Source organism: Melanostigma gelatinosum (genome assembly GCF_949748355.1).
Source record: "Melanostigma gelatinosum genome assembly, chromosome: 5".
Classification (NCBI taxonomy): domain Eukaryota; kingdom Metazoa; phylum Chordata; class Actinopteri; order Perciformes; family Zoarcidae; genus Melanostigma; species Melanostigma gelatinosum.
Genome location: NC_136638.1, coordinates 25,460,767 through 25,472,508, shown reverse-complemented (window position 1 = coordinate 25,472,508; position 11,742 = coordinate 25,460,767). Strand labels below are relative to the sequence as shown.

Below are 11,742 nucleotides of genomic sequence, written 5' to 3'. Positions count from 1 at the left end.
TTCTTGGTAGAAAGGCGTTTAATTATTCAGCGCTTTAACTTTTGCCACCGCAGCACTTGGTAGAATAAAATGACCCACGCAAGGTGTAAAAATCCCCCGCAGGTACGGACGGAGTTGAGGAGCCTGTGATCTCTGGAGCAGCAGGATTTGGATTGTGTGCGCAAAACTCGAAGGATATTGTATTGAGCGAGGGGAACATTTCTTTTTTTTTTTGAGAGGTTGAATTTTGAATCCTTTCCACGCTTGGCACCGATTTACGGAGACGTTGCGGGATATCGGGGAGCAGAGGAGACTGAGATGAGAAAACCCCCCACATCTTCTGGATACTTCCCCGCCAACAAGGAAACACCTAATGTTGCGCTCCGTGACTCTGCTGCTGCTCTCCAGTGATCTATCCTTACGCTGGGATTCAATCTCCTACTTACCCCCGGAGTTGTGTGCGTAAAGGACGCGCGGGGGAGCGAAAGCGAGAGAGGGGGGCGATTTCGCCAACCTTTCCTGGGGCTCTAAATCTGTGGAAGCAGGTGTATTTCTGCGAGTCAAGATGTCTGTGCTGCCTTCGAGGTTCATATACCTGTAAGTGTTCCGCATCTCCGTTTGCCTTTCGCACATTAAACCATGCATTCTTGCCAATAGAAGTCGCCAAAAAGCTTCGTATCTGCGCGTTGCTTTCATCCAGGTAGGCTGCGGTTATTCTTCATGTAATTGCCTGTGTGATTCACTCCCCTCCTCTGCCTTCTCTCTCTTTCTCCCTCCACATAGGTGTTTACATTTTCTGGTCCTCTATTTCCAGCTACAGGTATGTTTACTCCCTCGATCAACTCCATTTGTCTGTGCGTGTGCGTGTGTGCGCATGTGACTGCAGCTTTCTCTGATTTCTTTGTTTAATGCTGATGATGGGTTTAAGGTTATTTTCAATGCGGTCCCTACAAACTCAAATGATTTGCTTACATTAAATCCATATTCATTGATATTTCATTTTAGGAAAGCTTGTGCTGTGCAAAAAAAAATCAACGCTAAAATCAAAAAGGACATTCCTAAAAAAAGGGGGATGACAATAAATGGACAGAGGAGATGTGAGCTATTATAGAGATACACAATGAAAAAAGTACCACAAATGTGAGAAAGAAAGTAACCAAAGTCAGTATTGAGCACTGCAATTCACATTACAGCAGCAACTTCACGAGATACAAATGCAGTTATCGTAGTATATTCACTATAAAATGACTAATTAATGCAAAAATAATACAACCTGCAGTTATGAAGAAATATCTTAGGGAATAAGGCAGTGAGGAAACTCCTATCTGGTGCTTATGTTGCACCCAGGCTAATCAATACATATCCCCAATCAGTTTGTGACTATCTATCTGGCAGATATGAATTAAAACCAGTTGTTTTTAATCTGGAGTTCAAGTAGCAGTTTTGCTGTTTTACAACAGAACAGTGTAATAAATGTTTCGATCCCTGGGGTTAAAAGTTGTTCTCTCAACAGATGGGCTCGTTTGGCGCTCGTTGCCTCGGTTTTTATTAGTCGCGTCTCACTTTGAACAGTAATGATTTGCAGGCATCCACTCACCTAATTGCGCGCTGTGATTCAGATAAGATGCAGAGAGCACGCTCCTTCACTCATGAAGCTATCCGATCACTTTATTGCTACATGACGTGTTTGATCGTAATGTCCCACGTGCTGTTATGTTTTTAGATGATGCTCTCAGTCGTGCTACGATCTTGAATATTAAAACAGCATTGACTGATTTAAAAAAGAAAAAGAGCAGGTTAGGTTTCCATCTCTCTTCCACTTCTGGGACGCATTTTCATCCACATATAGCTGGTAACATGCTGGGTGTAGTTTTTATGTAATTATATCTTGAACAGATTACAAAAAAAGATGAACATTTTTTGACATTTGACCTTGTTCGATGGAAAGTCTGACTATTTAAAATACATTTTATTTGTTGCACCATTCTGATATTTTACTTCTTCAGAGCTGCTCGGATCGCCTTGTCCTGGTCGGGTAGCCAGTACGTATCTCAGCAACAAAATAACTGGTCGAACTCCTGAAGTCCATTTTCTGACCGAGACCTTTTTTTTATAATAATTTCTCAGAGACAAAATATAAAACCCTGAAACCTCCCCCAAAACTAGAAAACTGCAAAGTTATATAAGTTTATGTGCTCCGATTATTCCAACAGAGCTGGCACAAACAAAGCCATAGTGTCGACTGACCACTCCTCACTGCGACAGGATCAACTTCATGCAGAATGTGGCCCAACAGACGTATGAGGTGCACCGATGACCGACGTTTTATGTTTGTTAATATGTGATATGCATGTTTATTGTGGCTTAGAGAAAAATTCTGATCAGATAAAGGCATTTATCGAACAAAGGAAATGCATCGTGGCTCTCTTGAGTGCCACCAGGACAATGATCAAGCTGAAGATATGCAGTAATAGCACTTTACTGCCCTCTTTTCTCATCGCCTCTCCGTGTTGTTGGCCCACTCTGCTTCTCAGCGCCGCTACGCACGGCTAACGGCTCCTACGTGTCGTGCTGCGGTTGTGATTTTCATGAGGAAAGACAACAGAAGCAACCACAGTTGGAAGTACACTTTGAATGCACTGCCAGCATGTGAATGTGTGTCTCTGCCTAGTTGTGTGTGTGTGTGACCCTGTCTGTGTGTGTCAAGCAGATAGCAAGGTGTATCTTAGATGGATGCGACAACTCAGCTTCCTGGGTGAAGATGAGTGCCAGACTTTTGAAGTTTCAACCATATCCGTTTTCATGCTGTGTCTTTGAAGAAAGGCGACAGCGTGATAAAAAAACAAAACTGTTGTCGCTAGCGCTCACCCCGGCCATGTGCTTAGGCTTGCCTTTCCCTTGATGCAAAATGCAACTGTCTCCCAAACACACCTTTATGTTTGTTTAGAGATGGGGAGATTTGGGATAAATCCCTCAGCAGCCCGGTTAGGCCAAGTTATGTTGTGTGTTCAGGTCTTTTTTTGTTTTTTTTGTTCCTTTTCTTGCTCGTCAGCTTTGAGGTTCAATTTGAGAGAAAGTTGACAAATGCTGATGTTCGGCTTTTGAAATGGACGCATCATTTTCAACACATTTGTGTGCAGTTCTGGATGAGCACTTTGCTGTTGCGTGAATGTTTCATTTTAAACCGGCATGGAGTGGTAATCCAGCGTCTTTCCTTTTTTTTTTGTAGTATCTTTGGTTCCAAGCGCTCTAGTCGTGCTCTGTGAAGGCCGGTAATAACTTGTCAGTCATACGTTTAGAGCCTTTTTCCTTGGATGAAAAGTGCTGTAGGTGCTGCTTTTGTCTTTGTTTGTTCAGCCGTTGTGGCTGCTGCTGCTGCCGCCGCTCATGCTAACTGCTCAGCTTTTAAATGCATCATTTTCTGGATCTTCCCTTGGGAGCATTTAATAGATGCTGAATGTTTTAGAGCATCAAATGTGAAAGCTTCCGTGAGTCTCTGGAGCAGAAGTTAAAAAAGGTTTAACCAAGAACATCTCTTTAATTTCAATATACAGCAAATGTAGTCTGGCACATTTTGTCGATGTGCATTTATTGACGGGGCGGGGCGGCTGAGTCTCAGGGGTAAGAGTGGGTTCGATCCCCGGCTTCTCCTGTCCGCATGTTGAAGAGTCCTTTAGCGAGACACTGAAGCCCGAGTTACAGCGTCCCTCTGCTCCTAAAAGCTGAGGATGGGTTAAATGCAGAGGTCAAATTTAATGTATGTGACGATAAAAATGCAGTTTCAGTTACCTGTGAGGTAACACAGATGTGCATTGTTCTGAACACTGGTGTGTTGAAATGACAAATCCTTGAATTGAACAGGTTGCATTGCGTTAACAGTTCCCTGGTCTGATGTTAATGTGCCTCAGTGGAACTGTAAATCTCCTGGTTGAGGCCTGGTTGTCCTGGTCTGAGTTTATAGGATTAAGGATCTGGTTGAGGGCGACTATAGGTATAAGGTGATCTTTTTAGTGCCCCACAAGGTACTGGTCTTGATTTTTATTTTTATTTTTTGCAATGGTTTGTTTACTGTAGTCCAAAAAAAACATGTTTGAGGACAATGTAACATCATGGTTGTCAAGGCTGAGCATTTTCATGCGTGTTGCGTGTTGGAATACTTCCTTAGAATAAAGGAGGAATTGCAGTGACCTAATTGGGGGCAAAGAATGAGCCAATAGAGCTACAACTAATTTTGATACTTTTATTTTTAAGGAGAAGCTTACTGGCCATAAAAAACATCTCCGAATAAAAATCCTGTTGCGTGATGTAAAGTCATCATCGTTCTTAGGTTTTGATGCCTCGCAGTCAATATTAACGCCACAAATGAGTTGCATCAATAGGCATTTCGATATCCAGCCTCTCATTTTCCACACCGCCTGAATCCAAAAGTAACATTATGGGCGTGTTTCCTAAATGTCAAGATACAGAAGCTGTGTCCCAGTTCGGGGGGCTGGATCCTCCGAGGGCCACATTTCTAGACCGAATACGTCACGATGAGGCAACAAGTCCTTCCGCCCAGAAATGCTGCCGATGTCTCACAATCTATTGGGCATTTGAGAGGAAAAATCCTTGAGATGACGTTAGAAGTTGACGTCCAAACTATTGCTTCACGTAGCCCCAACATGAAGGACTCATCTTCGTGGACATTGTTCTTCTCAGGATTATTATATGGCACATCTCTCTTAGTTTAAGGATTTGTTCTTCCAAAGCCACAGTTTCCCATCATGTTTGCTACATGTCGTTAATTCACTGAAGTTAGAATAACAAGGACTCTGGGTATGTAATGTGTATATAATTAGCCACCTGAGAACAGTCACATAAAAAGCCATTACTCTGCAATTACCACACCATACAGCTGGGGAAGTGGGATCTTGGCGTGAACTGAGATTCCAGGGCTTCTGAAAGTATACGTTTCCTCTCGCGCTTCCACGTGTTGGGTGACACGGTTGCTCTCCTGACGTGCCGTCGTCTTCTGCGATTTCCTCTCTTTTCATGGTCAGGTCTACGGTGACTCGCAAACAGCCGGCGAGTGAATTCTGAAAGGTGGATTCGGACGATTTGATCAGAAGGTCCTCCTACAAGAGTGTTCTTGTGGTTCAAGGTGCCTCTTGCCACCTCTCAGTCTTGTCTTTCCGCCTGCTGCATTTCCTAATTTATGGACCCTTCTTGGCCTGCAGGCAGATATTTGTTTGATGATAGTGCAACAGGTCTGGATGCTTCAGGTGTATAATTGCTAGTGGCTTGCTTGCTTGTGGAAATGGAGTAAAGGTTTCTCAATATCGCCGGGGGGCACATAGTATACGGCTGTCTCAATGTGAAGCAACAGAAGGCTGCACTACAGGCTTTGCACATGTTCTGGGGGTTACGGTGACTTCATTAACGCACCTTGTACGTCGTTATCAGCTTGTAAACGCAACGCATGTAAAATGTGCCAGTTAAAAGCGAGAAGAGAAAACACTAAAATGCTTTCCCGGTTGGTATCTCGGATTTGAGCCCTGGAGGCACAATGTTTTCTTGACACAGGGCCCATAAAAGCAACAGCACACATCACTATCAACACCTGTACCGTGACAATCTCTCACTGTCTTGTCTTTCCGTCTCTCTCTCTCTCTCTCTCTCTCTCTCTCTCTCTCTCTCTCTCTCTCTCTCTCTCTCTCTCTTTCTCTCTTTCTTTCCTCCTGTCTCACACCTCTGTGCAGGAATCCCAGCAGACCACTGCTGATTTCAGGTTTTACATCGAGAACCACACGAGGAACCCGGACGACCTGAGCCGCAAGCAGGTCCGGATCTACCAGCTCTACAGCAGAACCACGGGCAAACACGTCCAGATCTTGGGGAAGAAAATCAACGCCAACGGAGATGATGGGGGCAAGTATGGTATGGGAGAACTCCTGTGCATCTCACCCGACACGTTAGCCAGTTTGTTCTAAGAGGATGAGAAATCACCGCCACCTTCCTGCCAGATGTTGGTGCTTCTTTCGATTGTTCTTTCCCTCACTCCTCACTCTGGCTGTTTTCTAACCATTGTGTGGAGGTTGTTTTCCATGCTCTGCGTTTGGCTTGGGCAAAGTGGATGGTGACTTTTGTAAGCCACCAAGTACTGGTTGGGGTGGCTGGAAACATTATGAAATTGCTGACCTTGCAATTGATGTTGACTGTAGCATCTGGGTACCCAGAGCAAGTCTATGTTTACCTCGATGGATTTGTAGGCCAACGGTGTGAATGTTTGCCAGAATGACTTATATGGACCAAAACGGGTTGGTTTGCCATGCTGCAAAATATTATATGTAATATATAATATATATATATATATATATATATATATATATATATATATATATATATATATATATATATATATATTATATATATATATCTTTACTGTTTTCGGTTGTGAGCTTTTAAGGTCATGTAGGATGAAACTCTGTGGTTTTACTCAACTTCATTGTGTCTTAATTTATCTGTAAATGTGGGTGTTTTTCACTTCATATGCGCCCATATTTGGAAATGAAAATTGGTGAAGTCTCAACGGCATTGTCCTTGAACTTGAAAGGCCAAGAGAAAGTTAAATTTACGATGTTTCATTTCCTAAACCACACAGGGATCATTTTAAAGATTCCGTTTTATTTATTTTCAGCTGTGCTCCTATCAACCTGACATATAACATCTCTGTGTGGTCTTGTTGACAATTTGAAATCAAAAACAACACGGCGGATGAGTAAATCGACGGTCAGCGAAGCGCTCTTTGATGCGGCGGCACAAACAGCAGGACTTGTTTTGTGCTTTCCTGCAGGTATGTTGCTCACAACAGCTGACTCACGGCTCTGAAATTGCGGGTCTTGAATGCCTCTGAGTTCGTGTGTTCAGTCACAGATGCGCCGAGGCGAAGTTTCCTCACTGCTTGTTAGAGCTTGAGTGGAAGCAGATCCAATTTTTCCCATGAGGCCATGCCAATTCTCCCCTCCACCCCTCCTCCTCCTTCTCCCATCCCGCACCTCTTCCTCCTCCTCCTCCTCCTCCTCCTCCTCCTCCTCCTCCTCCTCCTTCTCCTCCCTCCTCCTCCTCCTCCTCCCCATCCAGCTGCAGTACCTGGCACCTGTGAACTCCTTTGCACTCTCTAATAACGCTCAGGAAGACACTCTGATCCACTCTCAGTCACTGCAGCTTCACGGAGGAATATATTGCTTGGATGTAGAGCTTTATGTCCGCTCGGTCCGTATCTGCACAGTCAAAGAGCGGGCGTTGTCATTCTTCTTAGGTATTAGCGTAGCACATTCAAACAATCCTTTTCCAGAACAATCTGTCGTAAATGATGCCTGTTGTCCACCCGGAGCAGACGGTGGGTCACTGCAAAGGCTTTTAAACTGAAAAATGCTGCAACATGGAATTAAAGCAAGAGTTTCAGCTATTTTGACAGATGACCCCCATGCTGAGGTTAATAAAAGCCTGTGGCCCCTCATTGTTTATACCGCCCCGAGGAAGAAAACACTTCGCCGGTTAAGAGATCACTGCAAGTGGTATTTAATGAATGCATTGATCAGATGTTCAAACATTTCTGTCAGAATGCCTTCATTTTAATGCCAGCTATGGCTGCCAGCAGAGTCCCGAGCCTGAGAATTGTTTGAAGAAACACACAGTGTTAATATACAAAACATCACGGTGACCACTCACTGACTCCTGAAGATATTTGCTTGTGGATGCTGTTCAGACAAAATGAAATTACTCCATTCCTTTGTTGTTTAACTGACAGTGCGGAGGAAAATGTTGTTTTATCTGCTGTTCTCGGTCGAGGCTTCATCGCTGAGGTTGAATTTTGGGTCTCCGTGCAAAACCAGCAAAGACCGAGAAGGCCAAAATGACTCCTGATGTGACTTGCAGAGCTGACGTATCTTTTTAAACATCATTCACTTTCATTTTCCCTTCGCAAGGACTCCAAAGGGTCCAGACTGGTCTGGATGTACAAACAGAAATCTCTCAAAACAAGAGAAGGAATAACTTCTAAAGTTTCACCTTTTTGAGACAGGTTTTGTTCTTCCCACTTTCCTCCCAAGGTTGGATTTAAGGGGGAGGGAGGAGGAGGAGGAGGAGGAGGAGGAGGAGGGGGGGGGGGGTTACTTCTGCCCTCGAGCCCGTCCCGTCCCCTTCGCCTATTCTTCCTCTGCTCCCTTGAGCGCCACTGAATGGCCCTGTGTGTTAAACAAATGGATCATCTTAACTTTTTGATTGAGTGAGCACAGACTAAAGGGAACTTGAAACCTAATCCTGAGGGGCACATAACCGCTGCACAAATGTTTGGCAGATCTCTTTGCTGGTCGAGGGGCGAGCAGAGACAAAGGTGACCTCGCAGGGGTTAACGTTTTGGAGGTGGGGGGGGGGGGGGGATAAAAGAGCCGCCGGGATGCGTCTCGAGAGTGGATTACTGCTGTGTCGGGCTGAAGTGGCGGTGGCATTGTTGTTTTGGTTCATATATGGTATTGTGTAAAGAAAGTTATACTCTTAATATACCTTAAAACAGAACTATGTGCTCTGGGGTATAGATGTTATAGCCTCGAGTGTTTTCAGCTGTTCAAATAAATGATTTCCCGTAATGCTCGATGTGATTAAAGGCAATCTAACCTCTGGCACAACTAATATTGGGGATTGACTGGTTTGTGATGGTGTATGAAGAAATATAGCAACTTAATAGTTCAATTAAACACAATCATTTGTATGTCTTCAATATGTGGGAACTCCAAAAAATTGAGTGTTGAATAAAAGTACAGGACGTTGTCGACCATTGGCGAGAACAAGTCTTGTGTAAATGTACGGGGGTCCTTGAAGCTGGCGGATGCGAGTGGAAAGACTTGCCCTTAACAGAGGCTTCTTTTCCTTCTCTATTCCAGCTCTCCTCGTGGTCGAGACGGAAACCTTCGGGAGCCACATTCGGATCAAAGGAAAAGAGAGCGAACATTACATTTGCATGAACGAGAAGGGCAAGATAGTCGGAAGGGTGAGTATCTTTTGGATTTCATTTTAGGGATATTGTTTAAAAAAAGTAAGCTCATTATTTTCACTGACAAGAATAAAAGTTGCTCTTTCTAACATCAAAATGAATATCTTAATATGTTAAGGGGAGCTCTTAATCCCGGCGGACTTGAACGCAGCCTCAGATCTGCTTTCTCCTGCTGTTTCTGTACACCCTAACAAAACCCCTTTGATAACTCGCAGCCCTTCTTCCATTACGTAATCGGCCTACTCCTTTGACACCCGATCAGTCAATTACGGACTGCAATCACCACAATGCATTGAGAGACTAATGGTCACTTAGGAGGAATGCCATTGCAATTATATCACTTAGTCACACCAGGTGGCCACAAAGCGCGGGATGACTGCGGACGGCCGGTCTCGATATGGAAAAGGAAGTCGATGTTTGAAAACGCTCACTGTGGAGGCACACGCGTCACCGTGTTGCATTTAATAACTCACTCTGTCGGCATCGGAGGGGCTGCAGCAATTCACACACACACGTTTTCACTCTCTCGTCAAGGCCGTCTGTTAGAAACATGCATTTTTTATGTTGTTTTAGTTGCTGGGGCTTCATTTGTTTCAAAGAATGGTCTTTGACTTCCTCCTTTAAACCACCAAAGGATTATTTTAACAATCGGACAAGACAACGTTGAATTATTGATCGCTGGTTGTGTTCAGCTTCCTTCATAATAACAAATAAGTTGAACTGGAAATCAAAGACATTTCGGACAGATTTGATTAAACTAAGTGTCTTTTCACCCAAATTATGAATAAAAAAAGATTTTCTATTTTCGATGCAAATTGTTTGTTTTCTATGGGTCTATATTTCAATGTGAGATATTTACTGCCACCCTATTTTACAATGTTCAAATTTGGTGTCAAAATCCTCCAAATTTCCATCAGAATTTAACCAGCATGTTTTTGAAAGAAATTGTTTGATGAATTTGTAGCTCAGTTAAAAGCAATAGTTTGACATTTTGTTCACTTTCTTGCTGAGAGTAAGATGAGAAGATTGATAGCACTCTTTTAGCATTCAGTTAACTGTGAAGCCAGTCTTTATACTAAGCTAAGCTAGTCGTCTCCTGGCTCGAGCTTAGCTTAGCATAAATATTTCGCTACATATTTAACATGCAGACATGGAACCTACAATGTCAAACTATTCTTTTACAACCGCTACAACTATTGTAGTGTGGTACCTGTGATACTTTAGTGAACGAGTGTGAAAAGGAGCAACCAGACAGGAAGTAGTTTATATTACAGTATATTACAGTCGTGCAGTAGAGAGTAAAGGTGTGCAGGTGAGGCCACTAGTCATGTTAAAGTGAAGACATTTAACCTTAGTGTGCACTCATGGGAAGACCTTTTCTTCTAAACAGTTTTTATTTTCAATCGAAATGTATCTGTTAGCTTACCTTTTTAGTGTTAAAAAAACATGTTCTTGACACATAACCTTATTTTATTTCACACTAAGCCTGAAAATACAAAACTCAGACAGCAAAGCAAACCATCCTGAGCCCGAACACACTGATTAAATGGAGATAAGCCAGACTGTTAGCTGGAAAAGAGGTCACGCTGCTGTTACGAATGAACTATTTCCTTTCCCGTCTCTCAGCCCGATGGAAGGAAGGAGGAGTGCGTCTTTGTCGAGGAATTCCTGGAGAACAACTACACGGCTCTCGTGTCGGCCAAGTACAAAGGATGGTACCTCGGCTTCAACAGGAAGGGGCGGCCCAAGAAAGGCTCGCGGACCACGCAGAGGCAACAGGAAGTCCACTTCATGAAGCGCCAGCCGAAGGGCAGGCCGGACCCGCTGGAGGAGTTTCGTTTCACCACAGTGACTAAGCGGACACGGAGGGCTCGACGATTAAAACCCAACTCCAAGAAGAACTGATGGGGGCCAATGGGACAGCACTAATTATCCTCGGGGGAGGGGGAGAGGGGGACAAAACAAAAACTAACTGAAAATCTCAAGCTTCTTGTCTTAAAAGAATCACCTGAAAGACTTCACTTCTGTAAAAGTAAGACGGACAAAAATAACAAAACAAAAAAAGTCAAAGATGTTTTATTTTTGTATTTCAGGATGACTGAATATTTCCTAACTCTTGGATTCTTGTGGGTTGATGTCATTGTGCTAACGTGTCCGTCATGTTATTTATACTGGATAAACTAAAGGACCTCTGAGAGAATTCCTGTCGCCGTCGTCCTCAGCGACGTCTGAACTGCAGGCTGAAGGCCTTACTTTCTTTTTGACAATGGGGGCTGAAGCGTGGAGCTGACGCAACGTCATAAAAATCAGCCAACTAGAGATTTATTGGAATACCTGTTGGTTTTTGTTTGTGTTGCCACCTGACAACGAGGATCCCATACTTTCCACTGGAACCAGATGCCATGGAGATGAAACGGACTGAGGTGGCAGTCGCAAGTGACACTGTGCTGCCGGGATAACTGTGTAGCTTTGAGTGCAATATTTTACAGGTCTCTCTCTCTCTTTCTCTTCCTCGCTCCCTCTTTTTTCCCCCATATGTCTCTCAGCTCCACTCGTGGCTCCGGGAATGCGTCGAAGCCTCAGAGTACTGTGTGTGATTTCCTTGACGTTTCCATGCAGCGTGTGATTCAGCTAAAAACACGACATGCTTTGACTAGTCGGGCACCGGCCGGGGCTTTAGTCTTGTTTAAACACCTAGAAAAAGAAAACAATACAAGCGAAAATATTACAGC

General features: G+C 43.7%; 1 protein-coding gene across 2 annotated transcripts; it reads left to right on the top strand.

The window, feature by feature from the left end:
• Positions 1–231: 231 nt before the first annotated feature.
• On the top strand, positions 232–10,915 carry fgf24 (fibroblast growth factor 24; the record flags this gene model as incomplete). Of its 2 annotated transcripts, XM_079268686.1 has the most annotated exons (5): positions 232–576; positions 763–799; positions 5,718–5,895; positions 8,901–9,007; positions 10,637–10,915. In XM_079268686.1, exons 1-5 carry the CDS (start codon positions 545–547, stop codon positions 10,913–10,915), a joined length of 633 nt encoding a protein of 210 aa, XP_079124812.1. In that variant the 5' UTR covers positions 232–544. The 2 variants fall into 2 exon arrangements, with proteins under 2 accessions (XP_079124812.1, XP_079124813.1); XM_079268687.1 differs by lacking the exons at positions 232–576; positions 763–799 and adding an exon at positions 2,195–2,284.
• Between the last annotated feature and the right edge of the window lie 827 nt (positions 10,916–11,742).